The sequence below is a fragment of the Marmota flaviventris genome, chromosome 9 (genome assembly GCF_047511675.1).
Source record: "Marmota flaviventris isolate mMarFla1 chromosome 9, mMarFla1.hap1, whole genome shotgun sequence".
Lineage (NCBI taxonomy): Eukaryota > Metazoa > Chordata > Mammalia > Rodentia > Sciuridae > Marmota > Marmota flaviventris.
In genome coordinates this window covers 21,027,099-21,047,305 of record NC_092506.1, presented here as the reverse complement: position 1 = coordinate 21,047,305, position 20,207 = coordinate 21,027,099, and the positions used below count along the sequence as shown (strand labels likewise).

At 55.2% G+C, this 20,207-nt stretch overlaps 1 protein-coding gene across 3 annotated transcripts in view; it reads left to right on the top strand.

The window, feature by feature from the left end:
• The window catches only part of Cry2 (cryptochrome circadian regulator 2), a 34,412-nt gene extending 21,789 nt beyond the window's left edge, over positions 1-12,623 (top strand). The window contains exons 8-12 of one of the 3 annotated variants that reach the window (XM_027936578.2): positions 18-169; positions 288-490; positions 821-913; positions 2,091-2,232; positions 10,501-12,623. In XM_027936578.2, coding sequence (XP_027792379.1) covers positions 18-169; positions 288-490; positions 821-913; positions 2,091-2,230 — 588 coding nt within the window. In that variant the 3' untranslated portion in view covers positions 2,231-2,232; positions 10,501-12,623. Of the gene's footprint in view, positions 1-17; positions 170-287; positions 491-820; positions 914-2,090; positions 2,271-5,774; positions 5,979-10,500 lie in introns of those variants that run through there. The other 2 variants (XM_027936579.2, XM_071616278.1) reach the window with 2 other exon arrangements.
• Positions 12,624-20,207: the final 7,584 nt, after the last annotated feature.

Below are 20,207 nucleotides of genomic sequence, written 5' to 3'. Positions count from 1 at the left end.
CTCCCCACCTCACCTAGGTGTTTGACGAGCTGCTCCTGGATGCAGACTTCAGTGTAAACGCGGGCAGCTGGATGTGGCTCTCCTGCAGTGCATTCTTCCAACAGTTCTTCCACTGCTATTGCCCTGTGGGCTTTGGCCGCCGCACTGACCCGAGTGGAGACTACATCAGGTGAGGCTGCAGACCAGGCTCTGATCTGGCCATTGTGGCTTCCTTCTGGGATGGGATGCCTGTGGCCCTCTGGAGGAAGGCCTAGGTGTGCTGACAGGTCATCTGCTGTATGTTCCAGGCGGTACCTTCCCAAATTGAAAGGCTTCCCTTCTCGATACATCTATGAGCCCTGGAACGCCCCAGAGTCCATTCAGAAGGCAGCCAAGTGCATCATTGGCGTGGACTACCCACGGCCCATCGTCAACCATGCAGAGACCAGCCGGCTCAACATCGAGAGAATGAAGCAGATCTACCAGCAGCTCTCGCGCTACCGGGGACTCTGTAAGGAGCACTCCCATCCTCCCCGCCTCCACCATTTCCTAGCTGAGGGAAGGACAGCACTGTAGGCCCTGAGACCCATAGAGGGGGACTTCCGGTGCTTGCCAAGGGAGTGCGAGTGCGGTCTTTCAGGCTGTGGAGCTGACCTGACTTCCTGGGGCACAGGTCTCTACAGGCTGGGCTGGATCAGGCCTCCCTGGGTAGTAGTGAGGCAGTGGGAAGCCATGGAGCCTTGGCGACACAGTCCTGCCCTCCCCACCCCTCGTTTCTCTTGCCCTGAACTTCTATACTTCACAGGGCTGCATTCTGATTACGTCGCTGCCTCTCCCCTAGGTCTACTGGCATCTGTCCCTTCCTGTGTGGAAGACCTTAGCCACCCTGTGGCAGAGCCTGGCTCCAGCCAGGCTGGTAGCATCAGCAGCACAGGTGAGTAGCAGAGCTGGCTTGTGGCCTCCTGTCGCCTGTGCTACCATTTCAGTCTTCAGGGCTGAAGCCAAAATGAGTCCTTGCCTGGGGGAGCTCATATTCCCCCTGGGCAGACAGGTAGTAAGGGAACCAAGTAAAATCCTTTCAGGTAACAAGGGCTTTTGAGGAAAGTCCAACTGAGTGGCTGATGGAGAGGGCTGGGGAGCAAAGGGTTCCTTGGGTCCCTTTGCTGGGAGCAGTCAGGGAACACATTTTTGAGCAGTGGTTGATTACTATGTGATGAGCAGAAGTCAGCTTTTCCAAAAACTGGGGAAAAGAACATTCTAGGCAAAGGGAATAGCAAGAAAAGGCCCAGAAACAGGAATCAAGCCCACTCAAGGAACAGGAGAAGGCCAGAGTGGTAGTGTGTCATGCATGAGGAGCTAGAATGAGCTGGGGACAAGGTGTAGCAGGATCTAGAGGCTCCATGTCACTCTCAGGGGAGCAACAGGGTGAGGCATGGTTCCACTTTTTAAGGTATTTTTTTGGGGGAGCGGGGAGCTGGGGATTGAATCCAGGGCCTCATGCATGCTGGCCACGTGCTGTGCCACTGAGCCACACCCCAGCCCCCACCAAAGTTTTAGAAGCTCTTCTGGCTGCTGCATGGGAGCAGAGAGTGTGGGACAGGCAGGAGTACATCGAAGTAAGGAAGGAGGTGCCAACAGGCGTGCAGACAGGAGGTGACAGGTGTGCAGACTAGAGGTGACAGTGAGAAAGAGAGCGTGCTGCATCCTGAACCTTGGGCTTCGGGTCAAAGGTAGTGATGTGGAGCTGACAGATCTCCAGGGGTTTGTCCAGTCTGCCCAGCCAGGCCGCACCGTGGGTTGGAGTCCTGCTCATCTCTGTTCTGGGAGACCCAGGGTGACAGGGGTAGTGCCTTACCTTCAGAACAGGGACATTAGACAGGCCAAATCCATCTTTAGCCTGGGACCCATGGGATTTGGGGGCAGGAAGCTGGCTCTGCTGCCAGCAGCCCTGGCCGTGTTCTCAGAAATCTCCAGGCAAGGTCACTGCTGAAGAGAAGGTCTGAGGAGCAGTTTGTGGCGGGCTCCCTGTGGCCAAAGAGCTGCTGCTGCATAGGCCGGGGTCATCTTGGCTGTAGGTCGTCTCTGTGACCCTTTAACATGCTTCCCCACAGGCCCCAGACCACTACCCAGTGGCCCAGCATCCCCCAAACGCAAGCTGGAAGCAGCTGAGGAGCCACCTGGCGAAGAACTCAGCAAACGGGCAAGGGTGGCAGAGTTGCCCACCCCAGAGCTGCCAAGCAAGGACGCCTGAGAGTGAGTGACAGCAGCCTGGAGTCATCCTTGGGAGAGAGGTGGGGCTTGGTTGGAAAAACCCTGTCTGTCGGCTGGAGGTGAAGCAGTGAGGTGCAGTCTGGCAGGGGACTGCGGGGTGTGTGAGATTTCAGCTTGCAGTCCCTCCACACTGACTTTCATACCTTCTAAAATTGAAAAGGAAATTTAAAAGTTGAAGCCATTTGCTTTGTTTGCCAGCTAAAGAGAAGGGAAGGCCTATTGGTTGATTGGTTTGGGGGTCTTTTTGATGCTTTCTACATGTTAAAAGTGAGTTCATGTGGCTCAGTGGTAGAGCGCTTGTGTGTGAGGCACTGGGTTCGATCCTCAGCACCACATAAAAATAAGTAAAGGTATTAAAAAAAAAAAAAAGTGAGTCAAGTCCAACAAGAAGAACACAGAGCCAGATGTGAAGCAGTGAAGTGGCCCTGGGAGTGTTGGGGAGGCTCCCCAGCCCCCGTCCCAGCAGGCTGTGTTCTGAAGGCAGGCCAGCGGAGGGCAGCACTGGCCTCCAGAAGACAGGAGAGGGCAGGGCAGCACCACCCAGCCTAGCCCCACCTGAGGACAAGGGACCAGCCTCTCCAGTCACCACCACTCCTCCCTTCTCACCTTCCTCCCAGTGGCTTCAGCTCTGCACTTGTCAGTCAGCGCTCATCTTTTCTGGAAGCTTCTTGAATGTCATTAAAAAAAAAAAAAAAAAAAAAAAAACTCTCTTCCTTCCCAAAGCAGGAAGAGCCTTTTATGCTTTTCTCAGGGAAATAAATACAAATCACCGTCCTCTGAGTCGCTGTTCGTTAGATGCCATGACTGCATCAGTAGATTGGAGGGATATTTCCTCAGTGGGGCTGTTTGGTTCTTTTTTCCACATCCCTCTCACCTTGGGGACACACAGGGGCCATCTAGTATGAATGTGTAGGTCTGTGTGCTCAGTGAGACAGTGGCATTTGATGCTTGTACCCTCTACCTTTCCCGGGCTGTTTAATGTAGTCACCGCTAATAGGCAGATTGTGCTGTCTTATTCTTGGGACTGCCTACCAGCAGAATCCTGTCCCTATTGTAAGTCTGGAACTTTCCAGGCCCATGCTCTGATTTTCAGGCAAGGTCAAAGAACAGAAGTCTAATGTCTGGGGTATGGCTGCTCAGTAAACTGGTGGCATCTAACTCAGCGTGGCATTGTTGCCAGCAGATGTATGAGGAAGGAGAGGCATAAAAATGTGGTATGGTGTCCATCCATGGCATCTCAGCAGTGCTTAGAAAAGGAGTATAAATAAGCAAGGTGAGGTGGCACCTGCCTGGGATCCCAGCTACTCCAAAGACTGAGGCAGCAGGACGGCAGGTTCAAGCCCAGCCTGGGCAACTTAGCAAGACCCTGTCTCAAAATAAGAAATAGGAAGGGCTGGGGTGTAGCTCAGTGTGAGAGTGCTCCTGGTATGTGTGTCAGTTAGGAATGTATGGGGCTGAGACCCATTAGAATCCCGAACCCCAGATTCTAAGATCCAAAATGCTCTGAAATCTAAGTTTTTGGGTTTTTTTTAATCTAAAACTGTTTGAGCACCAACATAATGGTCAAAAGTTTTGAATTTTAGAGCATTTTAGATTTCAGATTCTCAGATTAGTGATGCTCAGTCAGTAAAGTCTATGCAAATATTCTGGAAAAAAAAAACCCTCTGAAAATCCAAAATATTTCTGATCTCAAGCATCTTAGTGAGGGATGTAAGACCTGTACTTGCATCCACATGTACAAAACCCAGTCAAGTGGCTACATCAACTAGGGGTAACCAGGCACAGTGGCTTACTCCTATAATCCCAGCAATTTGGGAGGCTAAAAGCAAGAGGATTGGGAGTTCAAAGCCAACCTCAGCAACTTAGTGAGACCCTGGCTCTAAATTTTAAAAAATAACATAGAGCTGGGGATGTGGCTCAGTGGTTAAGCACCCCTTGGTTCAATCTCTGGTACAAACAACTAGGGTATATTCTTCTCACCTAATGAAAAGTCCAGGGATGGGTCTTGCTAGTTTGTGTTTGGTGGCACCACAATGGCAGAGTCAGAGATTCTATTGACCATTGCTTAGGGGTCCCCAGATGGCTGCTCCAGCTGCAGCCATTGGTACCTCTTCATGGCAGGAGACAGAAGGACGGCAGGGATAATCGTTCTCATTTATCCAATTAACAATGTCCATGTATTCCCACTCATAAGACACGTTCTAGGCAGTGGAGGTGTGGCAGAGAACCCGACTGACAGGCCCTCCCCGGGGTGCGTATTAGTGGGAGAAGACAGACAGTAGAAGGACAGAGAAAGATTGTAAGTGCTATGAAGAAAAATCGAAGTTGGAGAAGAAAATAGAAAGTAAAGGTTGGGACACAGGAAAGATTGCAGTTTTGTGATCTGAGGGTTGTTGTTCTAGGGACTGCACTTTGAGAACCACTGTCTTAGACCAGTCATGACCCACTGTCTGGACCAGACCTATGATACCCTGAGCAGAATCCAGCTTAGCTGGGAAGAACAGATGCATGTACAGAATGCTTAGCCCAGGGCCGGCTCTTAGCCCACAGCAAATGGTCATTCTTGTTATGATGGATATTATTAGGTTATTGCCTTTAGAGGAACTTAAGGTCATAGTTGGGTCTAATCCTAAAGGGCCATGAGGTCTGGCATATGGGTCCCTTGGGGGACTCTCTAGGAGTGAGGAAGCCTGTGGAACAGGGATGATTTAACTGGCATTTTGGGGAGACAACCCACTAGATTGGGCCCTGCAGAGAAGTAGGTGGGTGAGAGGCAGCCAAGTGATGGCATCACAGGTGCAGAGTAAGCCCCATCTCTTGCCCTGAGTCCAGGACATCGTGTGTCAGCCTCCTGGGGTTTCAGGGGCTGCTTCTTGAGGCTCACCGTGTTCGTAATTGGTGACTCACTGGGCAAGTGAGGCCAGGGAAGGTAGGAGTTAGAGCCAAGAGGATGTCAACAAGAGCAGACCTCCCTCCAGGACCCCCTGAGAGAAGATGCACCTGTCTCTGCAGAGCCTGGGCCTGCACAGGGGTAGCATCATCATCTGTGGAGTGGCAGGGAGGCCTCCCATCAGCTGCCCTGCTCACTGTGTATACATGGGGGGGATGAAAAGCCATCCATGCACAGGCTTTGCATAAGTCAAGTGCACCGTGCAGATGAAATTGCAGGATCATCTGCACGTGCTTCTCAGGGTGGCTTTGATTGTGCTCCTGTTAGTTCAGTCAGAGCTAGCACCCTGTCCTGAATCGGCCACAGACGGAGGCTCTGGGGCTCAAGTTCATGCAGTATCTTACCCTTCCTCCCCACTTGCTGTGCCGCTTTTGGTTGTGTGACTTTGGGCTGGATCCGAAACTTTCTGAGGTGCTTCAGGTTTAAGGTGTCACCAGTCATTCTTTAGCAAGCTGAGGGCTTCATCCTGAACCTTTCAGGGGCTCGTCACCCTGCACTATGTAGCTTTGTGGTTGTGGAGTGACGGCGCACAAGATGGACTTTACAATTTTAAACTGATACTGTGGAAAAACAGGTCTGCCGCCCGGGATTCCACGCCTGCTTCAGATCCACACCAGTGGACGCGCTGCCTTTAGTTCAGTTCACAGCCACCACCCGGCAGTCCGTCAGCTCCCGTTGTGCCTGGACTCCTCTCACTGCCCCAGCTGACCTACCCTACGGAGAGTGTCTCGCATGTTCGCTGCCCCTGTGTTGGAATCGTGCCCTCTGCGTACAGAGGGTTCACGGCCATGGAACCCTCCTGCCCTCCCTGGCCTGCGAGGTCAGCCCCTGGGCTTGGTTGAGTAAAACCTGAGTACTCGCAATCCTTGCTGTCGTCTTGACACTTGTTTCGTTGTGTCCTCCCCCTCGCGTGGGACAGGCACTGGTGGTCTGGAAACGTGGACGTGGAGGCAGCGTGGCTTCCATAAGTGTTGAGGGCTCTGACTCAAGCCTGCGGCCACATGCCAGCCAGTCCTGCTACTCCCTGACTGTGTGACTTCACACACATTGTCTCACTTTTCAGTTCCTGAAAATGAGAGGGACCTCAGTGTCCCTAGCACTTTCCCTGGCACTTAAAATGTAGTCGCTGACTGACAGGTGTCCCTTGTCTGTTCAATATGACTTGTGCGGTGCTGGAAGGGTACAGGTGTGGTTGATGAGTGGAGACTGAGCTGAGAGCAGCAGCCTGTGTCTGCTCCGACCACCCCATCTCTTTACTTCCCTGGTCCTGACTTGGGGGCTGGGGAGCAACCCTCTGCCTGTCTTTGCTCTTGGGCACTGTGCTTCCCCCACACAGTGTGGAGAAGGGAACATGGGGACTTGTTAAGGCTGCAGACCCAATCTCCCACAGCCCAGCCGCCGCTGACACCAGGGGGGCCTCATTTGGTCTCCTCAGCTCCTTTCTGCCGACGTGTGTCCTAGCTTAAGAACAAGGTCACAGTCCTCTGCTAAGTGAGCAGCTAGAGGAACCTGTTGAAGAGACCTTTGCCTCACTTGGTAGACAAGAGTAAGCTGGTATCCTGTGACAGTGGCTGTAAACCCGCTGTAGAGGGCCTGGGTGACTGGGGCTTATCTGAGGCCCACCCACTGGCACTGCCCTTCACGAACTGCTCCAAACTAAGTGTTCTGTGTTATCACTGCATCTCACCCCATTCCTCTAAGGTAAAACTGGCTCCTAAACCCTTTGTGAATCCCCTGCCTTTGGAGATTCTGATGGAGGATGGAGCCTCTCCCCAGAACACTGCACAGGTTCATGTGCACCAAAGCGTGTGAATGTGGCACACATGCATGCTGGAGTACTCTTCAGCCACAAAAGAGAATGAAATCCAGCTGAGCATGGTGGCACATGCCTGTAAGCCCTGCAACTCTGGAGGCTGGGGCAGGAGGATTGCAAGTTTAAGGCCAACCTCAGCAACTTAGCAAGACCCTAAGCAACTTGGCAAAACCCTGTCTCAAAAATAAAAAGGGGGCTGGAGATGTGGCTTGGTGGTTAAGCACTTCAGGTTCAATCCCAGTATCGAAAAAGGAAAAGGACCAAAGTCCTGTCATCTGTGACAACAAGGATGGAACTGGAGATATTTGTGTGAAGTGATAGAAGCCAGGTCAGCAAGACGGTGCGAATGATCTCAGAGCTGGGATTTTGTTTCCTTTTTTTCTTTTAAGATTGATCTCATGGAAGTTGAGAGTAGTCTGGAGGTGACCAGGTGGGGAGGTGCGAGGAGAGGCTGCCATGGTGTCCTGGGGCTGGGTCACAGGGCGAGGGGAGATGTCTCTGTGCAGGGGCACTGCTGGCGACTGTAGGCGACAGTATGCACTGTGCACTCCGCACAGCTGGGAGAGAGGAGCTGGAGTGTTTGTCCGTGAAGGAATGAGGCATGTTTGAGCAGATGGCTGTATTAAGCCTGGTGGAAGTCATGCACAGTGTTCACAGGGATCAAAACAGCACATGGCACCTTAAAAAGTAATTTTTAAAATGTGCCCTTAACTCCAGGATCCTCATCGACTGCCCCTTAAGCCTATTGTTAGGCTCCTGAAGGGTCCAGGACCCCAGAGTACCTCCCGCCTATGGAATCTTCAAGCCCTCATCTTCCCCAGCCCTGAAGGGGGAGAACAAACAGAAGTGGGTGTGTTGGGCATGGAGGGCCCACTGTGGGGTGTTCTCCAATCATGAATTTATTCTGGTTCAGAAGAATACTCATGGCTTTGACTGAACGGCAGGGCAGAGACCTGGAGTCTAGAATGTACACTCCGATCAGCATGTTTCAGTAAATCATACAAACACCTTAGGAACAAATTTACTACTTTGTAATGGGAAAGTATGGCTATTACAGTACAAGCCTAACAGGAAGAAGTGTTGGAATAACACACATTTTAAAAATGACCCACTCTGCTGTGCTCTTCATCTGCCGGCTTCTAGATGGATCACCACCATCCAGATCAGATCTGCTTCAGCTTCAGCGTGTGGCCCTAAAAGGATTCCATGTGCTGGCGGGCTGAGTGAGGATTCATATCTCCAACATCTGACTTTTAAGAGCAGTTTCCCTTTTCTGAAAACATCCTAACCTCAATTTATGCTGTTTGGATGTTAATCTTCATGCTACCGTTTGAATTTCTTGTTATCATTCTCTACAAGTCTTAATAAGTAATTCAATAACATAGAAATGACTTACTGTTAAAACATAAAGGTTTTGGAATCAGAATAACCTGTGATTCCTGCCTTGGCTCTGTCATTTATGAATGCTCTTTTCTTGGGCAAGTTACTTATCCTCTCTGGTTTCAGTTTTCTCATCTATAAAAATAAAAGCAAGAGGGGCTGGGGTTGTAGCTCAGTGCAGAGCACTTGCCTAGCACACACAAGGCCCTGAGTTTGGTCCTCAGCCCTGGAAATAAATAAATAAGTAAAGGCAGCATCTTTAGAGTTCATGGGGTGGCAAGTTGTATGACTCTGGAAGGGCTGCCATAACATGGCACCAGGGACCAGGTGGCCCCAACCACAGAAACGTATCCTCTTAGAGTTCTGGAGGCTAGAAGTTCAAGATCATGGTGTCTCTCTTTGGCTTGTAGATGACCTTCAGCCTGTGATTTCACGTGGTTTCCCTCTATACTGTCCAGGTCTCCATTTTCTCGTCCTATAAGGACACCAGGCATATTAAAATTAGGGGTCATCTGAGTCTCCTCCTTTTGACTTAATTGCCTCTTAAAGACCCTGTCTGCATTGGGCCTGGTGCCACCTGCCTGTTCATCCCAGCAATTTTGTAGACTGAGGCAAGAGGATCACAAGTTAGTGAGACCCTGTCTCAAAATAAAAAACAAAAGGGCTGCAGATATAGATTAGTGGTTGAGCACCCTGGGTTTGATCCCCAATACCAAAAAATAAAATAAAAATGAAAAGACTCTGGGCTGGGGCTGGGGCTCAGCAGTAGAGCGCTTGCCTCGCCTGTGCAAGGCCCTGGGTTCCATCCTCAGCACCACATAAAAATAAATAAAATAAAGGTATTGCATCCAACTACAACTAGAAAATAAATATTAAAAAGAAGAGAAAAGACTGTCTTCAAATAAAATCATATTGTGAGGTACTGGGGGTTACAACTTCAGCATATAAGCGGGGGCGTGCAGCTCAGTCTTGGCACAAGTGTGTGGCGCCTGACTCGCAGGAGGCTGGGCGGGCTGCTGAGTAGCAGCCGCCTCTCCAGCGCTTCGCCTGGGAAGCTCTCCGCAACCAACGCTACTTGTCTCTCTAGATTCTCAGACACACTAAACCTATTAAACAGCAGCTGACATGCTGGGCGCACCCTGTTCTCTGTTATCAGAGATGAGGCCCTTTCTTTTCTCTGCCCCAGATTTGGGATGTTATAAATCTTTAAAATGAGTCATGCTGTGTCTCCTGTCCCTTCCTGCCCCCGCCACTCCCCGCCACCTTCCAGCCCTGTGCCAGGGCTCCTTCATCTATACATGGAAAATTTTTCACCTGCAGATTCTAAATCGAGCCCTTGCCTTATTCTTCAGAATTTCTGGTCCCAGCTGGGCAAGGTGGCACACACCTGTAGTCCCAGCAATTTAGGAGACAGGAGGATCACAGTTCAAGGCCAGCCTGCACAACTTAGTGAGACCCTGTTTCAAAAAAAGGAAAAAAAAGAAAAGAAAAATGGCTGGGGATGTAGCTTAAGGGTGGTAAAGCACCTTGGGTTCAGTCCCCAGTATTGCCCGATCCCCCCAAAAAATATATATATATATATATATGTTTATATGTTTATCTTTGCTGGTCCCAGTGGCTTTTTTTTTTTGGTGTAGATGGACACGATATCTTTATTTTTTTTTTTATGTGGTGCTGAGAATTGAACCCAGTGCCTCACATATGCTAGGCAAGCACTTGACCACTGAGCCACAACCCCAGCCTCCCAGTGGCTTCTTTTTGAGCCAGTGTTTTCTGATTCTCTGTCTCTGGCACCAGCTGCCGTGCCTTGTCATAGCTGAACTAGTGTCAGTTCAGGCTTCCAAGGAGTTGCATAGCCTTGTCCTCTGTTGCCCTCAGCCCTGGGTGGACATCTGCAGGCAAGAACTTGTCCTATACTTGTACTTCAGAGGGAGAGTATTTAGTTGCCCCCATTGCTTCCCAGCAACAACCTGTCCCCAGGTACTATGGCCCATGCAGCTCACTCTTTGGTCTCTTCCCCATCAGTGTCCCCAGAGGAGCTTGTGTGGCTAAGCAGCTGAGCAGCCTCCTGACTGACTGCCCTTTTGCACTTGTTTTTCTCTTCCAGCTGCCGAGCCTCTGCTCCCTGAGCAAAGCCCGGGTGCCCAAGCAGCCACCACGGCCACAGAGTGCAACCTACAGAGAAGCCGGTCACCGTGGGAGACGGAGGGGACGTGTGTGTGCGTGTGTGCTGAGGAAGGAGTGGTGTGCCGTCTGCGTGTGCATGCATCTGTTTCCACTCGAGATCCTGAATGCCGCCTGGGCTGGGAGGCCCTGGAACTCCCCTCACCACGAGCACAGGCAGCTTCCTGGTCTCCAGACATGAGGCCCAAGGTGTCCATAGCCTTGACCCCCACCAAGACCCCTCCTGGCATGTCCCCTGCCTTGTCCAGTAGAACACAGTGGTAGGACCCCAGCTAGAACTCTGGCAACTGCCTCCCCACACCCACTCCCTCCTCACATCGGACTGAGGGGCAGGGGGTCCACATAGTTGGCACTTGTCCAAAGCATGGGATTCTTGGCAGCCAGAGTCCTGCTGGGTTCTCAACTCTGAGGCTGGTGACTGGACGGGCTGAAGCTGACGGGTGCTGTGCAGATTTAGCCCTGGCCTGGTTTCTTATTCTAAAATTTTCTGGGTACCCAGAACTGAGCACAAGTTGTAGACAGATCTGGAAAGTTCCCACCATTGTATGGGAGTGCGCCTGGCTGACGTGGTGCGTCCAGCGTGGAGATGGCAGCTCCAGACGCATATCTGCCTTTTCAGGACTTAGGAGCCAAGGTCAGGGCTAGAGTCCCATTTCTCACTGTTCCTTCCCCAGAAGATGAGAGCCAGCCTCAGCCTCTACCAAGAGCTGTGCAGGGGCCAGGGTCAGAATCAGTCCCTCAGCAGGAGACCAGGTCCAGGGGGCTTAAGGCTCCTGGGCTCCTCTGGCCACACTCCAAGGCACCAGGTGCTCCAGGGAGGACAGCGGACGCCAGCCAGGGAATTTGGCTGGTCTTGGTTCTTAGGTTTCCAGGGCCTGCTCTGAACTGGCCAGCTGTCCCACTAGCTGGGCTCTAAAGACAAGGGACTGAGAGGTGGGCACTGCCAGGCAGCTGGCAGAAGTACAAGTAGAGCTCACACCCAGCATACCATCCAGAAGCAGCAGGGGAGGTTTGACCAGAGAAGCCGAGCGAGCCTCACATTCCAGGAGCGCCGGCTCCCACCCCTCTGCCCACCACCAAGGCCTGTGTTGAGGCAAGCAATGGAAAGCAGGACTGTGTGGTCACCTAGAGCAAGTCTTCCTTCCACCCCGTGGCCTGCACTTGAGCCACAAAGTGTGGTGTGTGTGTGTGTGTGTGTGTGTGTGTGCGCGCGCGCGTGTGCACAAAGCTGAAAGGCTAGTTCCTGTTAGGATTTTTGTTTTCACATGAAACATTAAGCTGGCCTCTGGGCCCTTTCTTCTACCTCCCCTGTGACCTTTCGTAGCCTCAATGTTGTTAGCTCCCTTGGCCCTGGTCCTGACTGTCCTCTGTCCCTGGGCCAGGTTCCTGTCTCCTAGAGCTGTCCAGCACACTGACTGACAGGCTTCTTCCTGAGATGTCCTCAGGTTTTCTCAGCCAGAGAGCTGCCTTTAGAGTCCAACTGTTGTATGCGTGTCACCCTCACTAAAATGTCCTGTCATCACATGGGGGAAACAGCACAGGTGACGGTGTTTTCAGAGCTTCCTGTTCCCTCAGCCCCAGCCAGGAGGAAAGAGCTGCGGCCCACTGCCAGGAGAGAGCGGGCTTGGAGGGTGGTCCGAAAGCAGAAGGTCCAGGGCGAAGGGCGCGTTCAGTAGTTACCTAGCCGCACTTCACCCGTCGGGACAGTTCCCGTTCCTGCCTGTTTGCTGTGGCTCTTCCCTAAGGTGCCACACTTGTCAAGACCACGTCCCCTACTCCTCCGCCAGTCCTGGCATGCTGGCCCACTCCAGGACAGCCTCTCAGGGGCCTGGAGCTCCATGGTGGCTTCTCATCTCCTCCTTACCCAGGTGGCCGTGAGGATGGCCACAGAGTGAAGCTCTAAACCCTGTCTCAGGGCCAGCGTGGGGAAGAGGTGGTCACAGGAAGAGTGCACTTTACAGAGGTTTCCTGTTGCTGGGAAGGTGTGTTTCTCCTGCAGTTTGTGAATATTCCCTTGTTTTATAAATGTCTGATCCTGTCAGTAAAGCCGTGCCGTGGTCAATCTTGGGGGAGGCCTGGGAGTGGAGGTTGGTGCTGTTGGATCTGAGTGAGGCTTAAGCAGCACCACCATGGCTCCCAGGGAGGTCCCACTGGAGCTTGCTAGGAGCTGTGCAGAGCACCCAGGGCTTAGGACGAGGTTCCTGAGTGCTCCCCCGCAATGGCCCATGGGCCCCACCCCCCCAGTCCACCCTTCACCTCTGTGCAGTGGCTCAGCAACAGCCGTGCAGTGAGGGGCATGCTCAGATGGCGTGCTGGAGGTGGGCCGCAGCCCAGCCCCGGCCCTGGATGCTGGCTGCGTCTCATGCCATCTGGCCGAGGAGTGCCATGGGGAACCACACACTGCACAGAGGGAGAAGGGAAAAACTTGACCCCATTCTACATCTGCTCTGAGGCTCTTGCTGGCCTTCGCTCCCTTCTCCCAGCTCCCCATGTGGCTGTGGCTTGGTCCTGGGAACTAAGATACCTTTGTTCTTGAGTAAAAGGTTCTGGAGGAGGGAGATTCCTCTTTGCACACACCTCCTGAGCACACACTCTTGTTAGCCACAGTGATTTCCTGGGAGGAAAAGACATGGCAGCAAATGGCTAGTGTGAGGGGCCTGAGCCAAAGTACAAAGTAGCAGGAAAGTGAAGTGACCATCTTTCCAGGCCTCAGTGGCAGGAAGAGGAGAGGCAGCCAGGGTGAGCTCCAGGTGCTGGAGCTTCTTGGGGCTGGAGCAGGGGTTGCTTACTGCAGGGAGGGTGCCTCCAGCTCCTTGCTGGGCACTACGTGGAAGGAAAAGGAGCCAGCATCATCAGCTGACAGTCAAGATCCTATTTGCAAATAGGACCCCACAAGCCATGAAAGTATGCCCTGCCCCTTTGTACCAGGCTGGGGGAGATCAGCGTCTCTGCAGTTGTCTGCAATGGCTAATAAACAGGCTAGAGACCTTAGGATCCACGAACGCTGGGACCCTGGCCCTGGCAATCCCCGCTCTGTAAGAGAATCTAATCCCGAGCACAGAGCCCTGAAGGCCCACGCTTGGCCTCTGATGAGAGATTAGGAAGAAACCAAAGCTACACCTGGTAAGGTGGAGAGAACAACCACCAGAGGTATCCCAAGAAGTAACAGTGGGGACGAGATGAAGGTTCCAGGTCTTAAAATGTGAGAGAGAAGTTCTGAGGTGTCTGGGTGCAAGAAATGCAACCGAGGTACTGAGAAGGAAGAGGCTCTGAGAGGCTGAGAAGCTAAGAGGAGGGCACAGGCCAACACTGGTAGCTGTTTGGGTCAACTTTTAGGCTGCATCCTCTAGGGAGAATCCTTGCAGGGTCCTCTCAAAGTAGGACAAGAATGAGGTGACGCCTGGGGCCCAGTTCAGGAAACAGGCTGTTCCCAGTTCCCAGTGATAACACGTTTCTATTATGCCTCGTCTTCACAACAGCCAATGAGAGAGATCGTTATTGTCCCCATTTCACAGATGAGAAAACCAAGCCCCAGGGGTGTGAAGTCGCCAATGCAGGGCCCTATCGCCTATCCACTTGGGAGCCAGGCTGTGAATTCGCACCCCAGGGCTCCAGACCTGTCTGCTCTTGGAGTCCACCGGCAGGCCCCATGCTTTCTCCGGCTTCTGCGACCCTCACATTCCCTCCCGCCTTTGTCTCCGCTGTTGGAGGGCCAAAGATGCACTTGGGCACCAGGGTCCGCCCTTTAGTTTCCTGGTACCCGGGCTCTAGGTCCACCCCTTGGGGCAAAGCCCACACGGGCGACCGGGGGCTCTGAGGAGGGTCCGCCTCAGGTAGAGTGTGGGCTGGGCGAGGCGGGGCGAAGCAGCGGCCGCGGCTTCAGCACCTCGGAGAGCGCCGTGCCGGGGGGCGGGGCGGGGCCTCGAGACTCCGGCCGGGCCCGGGGGCGCGCGCGGGCGCTCTCGCCGGGCCGCGAGCCGTGCGCGGTACGGAACCGCGCCCTGCCCTGCGCAGGTGCGCCCGCCGCGCCCGCCCCTGCCCGAGCCCCGCGGCGGCGGCGGCCTCCTCGCCGCGCCTCCGCCTCCTTCGCCGCCGCCGCCGCCTCCTCGCGCCGCGCTCCGCCCGGATGGCCAGGGCTGCGCCCGGGAATGGCGGAGCGAGAGAGCGGCGGCCTGGGCGGGGGGGCCGCGTCCCCGCCCGCCGCCTCCCCGTTCCTGGGGCTGCACATCGCGTCGCCTCCCAATTTCAGGTGAGAGTCCCCGGCCGCGCGCGTCCCGCCCTTCGGCCGCGGCTGATCTGCTGGCTGCCCTCCCCGCCCCCAGCGCCTCCGGATCCCGGAGCTGGGGGGCGGCGAGCGGAGGGGTCCCCCCGCAGGACCCTTCCCCAGCCCCTCGGCCTCCAGTCCAGTGGGCGGCCGCCGCAGATTCCTGGTTCAGCTGGCCCCGCCATTCCACGTCCTGGGGTGGTAGGCTCTGGGCTGGAGTTGGAGGAGGGGGCTCCTCCTCCCCGACTGGGCGCTGCGGCTGGGTCCGGGTTGGACTGAGATCCCAGCGGAGGCCGCCAGACAGCCCGGGCTTCGCCCTGCCGAGTCCGAACGTTACTGACTGCAGATGGGAGCCGGCTGGGGTGGCCCCCGGGTCCCAGTTTCAAGGGGTAATCGACAACCTTGATGCGGGGAGAAGGAAGTCATGGGCCCTTCCCCCAGACTTGCCTGGCCAGGTGGCCTAACTGCCAGACTGGATCCTGCCAGGATCCTCTGTGGATTTGGACAGCGCCCATCTACCTGTCAGGTGTGTCTCAAGGCAGGTGCAGAAGCGCAGTCTGAGCCAGGGGATCCTAGACCCGCTGTGGGTAGGGGACTCTTCCCAGGAGTACCAAGAATGGTGTGAGTGTGGGGGGTCCTGCTGGGTAAGTACCCAGGACCTGCCCGGAGGGAGCTCCCCTTCCACCTCACCCCCAATCTGGTGTTGGGCCACTGGGAGTTCAGAGAGGAAAAGGGTGACGTTGGGAAAAGGATTGATGTCCCTCCCTCATAATTCTGACGCCCCCCTCCCACCTTGTGAAGGAGGAAGTGGAGGATGTCACCGCTCCAGAAACTAGAAGAAAGCCGAGGCACCCATTGTTGCCCTATGTCAGGGCCTGGCGCCTTCCCCTCTCCTGGGGCTCCTGCCCCAGCCAGGCCCCAGCTGGGTTCTGGCGCCAGCCCCTTTGACCATGGGGTCACTGACTCCCAGGTCCTCAGGTGGGCAGGGTCCTCTGGAGATCTCTAATGGCATCATCAGGCTGGGAAAGCTCCCCAGAGTCCTTGAGCCCAGCCAGCAGGACCAGAGGGAGGGGGCCAGAGGGAGGTGCCAAGGAGAGAGCCTCAGACTCCAGCCTCCCTGGAAGGCCCGTGCTGTGGAAGAGAAGGGAGCTGTGGGTCCCTGGGTTCAAATCCTGCTGCCACCAGGCAGGGCTTTGTCCTCTCTGGGTCCCATCTGTTAAGTGGGCTAATTAATATTGATTCCTGCCTGGACAGGGGAGGGTGCACATCAAGCCACTGTCCAGAAGGGATCCATCAGCCCTCCACGCTAGCAGGCATCTGTGCATGGCTTCCCTGTGGCAGGTCTCGGTAGACGTGGGTGGAGGAGGTCGAGGAAGCTGGGAGGCTTGCCCGGGGCACCCAAGGAAGTCAGAGGCTGGGTCCAGACAGGAGCCTAGGTCTGCATGTGCTCAGTCCACTACTCCCCAGGCCCTGCCCTGGCCCCGAGGGCAGCTGTGCCTCCCCACCTGCTCCCACCTCCCCCTGGCAAGCAGCCACAGGCTTCAGTGAAGTGGGCTGAGCAGGGGGACACCGCCTAGGGAGTGTGGCCAGCTCTGAGCCAGGTGGGATGAGGCGAGCAGTAGGCCAAAAGGCTGAGGCGTGGGCAAGCCCTCTGGGACACCTCGGCCTGGCTGTGGAGACAGGGCCAGCTGGTGGGAATAATGAAGGTCAGTGCCTCAGGCCCCACGTGGGCTGCCCCGCCTGCTCCTACAGCCCTCACTGCCCTTCTCTTGTCCCGCCTCTTACAGCACCTGGCCCAGCTCCATTCCACCCTAGGTGGCTTGTGCTCTCTTGGGGTTCTTGGGTTGGGTTGTGGATTCAACAGGCCTGGGTTTGAATCCTGCCCTATCCTTTTTAGCTGAGTGCCCCTAAACTGTGCACTTAACCTCTCTGAGCTTTCATTCCTTCCTCAAGGTATCTGCTTTTGGCCCTTGCTCAGAGTGGTCCTAAGACTCAGATGAGACAGCACATGTTGAGTGTTTCAAAGCCATGTGAGCGTGTCCCCATCGCTCAGTGCAGAGTAGGTGCTCAATAATGCCTTGGCTGTTTATTATTTAATTAAGGGTGAAATTGGGGCTCTTCTCCTCGAGAGAACAGAGACAACAGTGCTAAGTGCTGGCACAGGGGAGCACTTGAGTGGCCCAGGCACCATCCTAAGGGCTCTCTGTGGCAAGAGCCTTTACTGCCCCACAGCCATACAGACGGAACCTTGTCATTGTGTCTGCTTTTCAGATGAAGCAGTTAAGACACAGAGAGGTTAGGTAAGCGAGCAGAGCTGAAATTCGAACCCAGACAGTCTGATTTCAAAGCCACCCCCAAAAGGGTGAGCCTGAGATATTAGAGAAGCTTCCATGGAGAGGGAGCGCGTGGCCGGGCTGGGAGGACGGGCATCTGTTTGTTGATAGTTGGTTTAAATAAATAGGTGAGTTGTTTCTTGATTACATAATTCTGTTGGTTTAAATAAATGTGTGCTGATTTTGTTTTATGACTAGTGGCTACCATTGGGTATGGAGTGGGGTGAGGATTTTCACTCCTTCTTTTACATACTTCCATTTTATTTGACTTACTTTTACAGTGTGTCTATAGGTTACTTGTGTAACTTAAAAAATAATAAGAGGAAGTTTATTACTCAAGTGATACATGTTCAGGGTAGAAACTCTACAAGAGAATTTAGAAACATATACAATGGGTACATTGGTGCCGGGTGAGTAGGCTGGAGGGGGAGAGCACAGCCATCTGTGTGGGAGGACTCTCGGGACACGGGACAAAGGGTGTTTGTGGCAAGCAGAGTGTGCAGCGAGGCCTGGGTGTGTGGAAGGGAGTCCTGGATGAGGGACCTTAAGTCAGCTGCCAGGGCTGGGGATGTGGCTCAGTGGTAGAGCACTTGCCTAGCTTCTGACCCCAGCCAAAGAAAGAACGAGAGGGAGAAGGAAGAAAGAGTTCAGCTCCCCCGACCAGCCACGCTCGCACACAGGAAGAGGCGCAGGCCTGCAGGCCCAGCAACTTGGGAGGCTGAGGCAGGAGAATCTCAAGTTGGAGCCCAGCCTGGGCAGCTTAGTAAACCCTTGTCTTGGAATAAGAAATAAAATGGTCTGGGGTGCAGCTGGGAGGGGAGAGCGCCACCCCGGGTTTGAACCCCTGGCACTGCAAATAGCAAGGTAGCAACAACAGGAAAGGGGAGGACCCGCGGACCCCCGGGTGTGGGTGGCAAAGCTGGATGGAGCCCACCCCAGGCTCCCTGGGGGTTCCCGGCTGTCCTGCCACACCAGCTCAGGGACGAGCCGCCAGGCCAGCCAGGCGCAGGGGCCACCTGACATGTCTCTTCCGGGTGACACAGTAGCACTCCTTCTTGCATGGACAGTTGCTGGCTCTTGGCCAGGCTCAGCAGGGAGGGAGGCAGTGAGCGGAGGCCCGAGGTGGGTCTGGCCATGTGCGGGCCACGGGAGAGAGGGGAGGCAGGCTGGCTGCGTGTGGCAGTGACCTGGGCAGGCCGGCCTGGTGGGTGGGCAGAGACCCCCAAGAGGAGGAGGCCAGGCGATGGCCCGCCCTGCAGTAGGCAGAGCAGAATGGAGCAGGAGCTTGGAGGCCATGTTAGGATGCGGCCTCTTCACCCACACGCAATGGGGTGAGGAAGGGTCAGCAGACGACCCGCTGGGAGACTAGCCATCCTGAGGTGAGGGGGGATGGGGACAGGATGCAAGAGTGACTTAAGGGTCAGATTTGAGCCCCTCCAGGAAGGATCTGCTGTGGGGATGGAGGGGAGACAGGAGCCATCGACCAGTATGATGCTGGGCTCCTGGGGCGAGATGTCTGGTGGGAGATGAGAGGGCCGGTGGCCGGGGGATCAGAGCACATGGCCACTTGCTGAATCCCAAAGCGGTGGTCACTGGGGACCCAGTCAGAGGAGTCAGGCAACCAGTGGTTTTGGGTCTGGAGCTTCAGGGAGGATTGGGCTGGGAGTGTCCCATGTAGAGATGGTCTCTGTCACCTCTCTTGTCACCTCTCTCCCTGGGTGGGGAGGGACAACCTCTCCACCCAGGGAGACTGGGCAGGGGGAAAGAACAGGCCCAGGATGGCACCCGCTGGGCAGCCCCCTTGCTCTGGGGGGTGGAGGGCAATGGCGCTGCAGCTCTGAGAGCCGGGGCTCTCTGGGGAAGGGCGCCTTGCCCCGGGCTCAGCCCCGCGCTCTGAAGTCCGAGCCTTCAGTTGTCTCTGGACTCCTGGGAATGGCCACGGCTCAGTTCTTGCTTGGGCCCAGTGGCTGCCACAAATGGGTGACCACTGCCATCCCCAGGCGAGGGCTCCGCATTCTAGAGGCCCCTCGTCCCCAGGGCCAGCTCACTCTGCCGCGGTCTGCAGGGATGTCCATGGGCCTGGCCTTGTCTCTGGAGGGTCCTGCTGCTGTGCAGCTTCAGTGCCAGCACCTCCTGCACAGGCAGGTACTGGTGTCCCCGAGGGCCCATCCGGGGCTGGAGCAGGTGGGATCCTCCAGCCGAGAATGGGCGGCCCTCGGGACGGACGCAGCTCTGGGACCCGCAGGTGCCCGGGAGCGCTGGGTGGTGTGAGCAGCGCTGGAGGCTCACCCAGGAGGGCCCAGGAGGAAAGGTCCCCAGATCCCCACAGGGCGCAGCTACCCCTTGTTTGTCACCTCCTCTGTGTGACCGTCATCCCGGGAGGTCAGAGCCCCTCTTCTGCCTTTTCTTCATTCTCTTTGTTTCCACGTGGACACGCAGCTCTGCAGGGCCCACTCCTGATGGGACTGTCACCCCCGGGGGCCGGGGCACCTGGCGCAGGGTCCTCAGCTGTACTCACCACGTCCCAGAGTTCTGCCACCTGTCTGCACCAAGGTGTCCGACACATCACACAGTTGTGACCCGAGTGGTGCTGTCCCTAGGAACTCATCCCTTGGGTTGGATGCTGTTTTCACAGGGTGACAGTGTGGCTTGGTCAGGAGGGCATTCCAGCCTGACCCCAGTGTCCATCCCCAGCGGGGTGCAGAGGAGACCGGTCCTGAGGCTGAGGCTGGGCCTGGCTCGCCCCACCCCACCGTTTCAGCCAGGGCTGACCCAGGGCCCCCAGCCAGCCCCAGGGCCCCCAGACGGCCCCAGGCCCCCAGGTGTGGGCAGGACACAGGAAGGTGAGTCCAGGTAGGGACCAACTTGGAGAAAGATCCAGCTTTTTTTTTTTAATATATTTATTTTTTCTGAGTTGTTGTTGATGGACTTTTATTTTTTTAATTATTTATTGATATGCGGTGCTGAGAATCGAACCGGTGCCTCACACACCAGGCGAGTGAGCTGCCGCTGAGCCCCAGCCCCAGCCCAAGA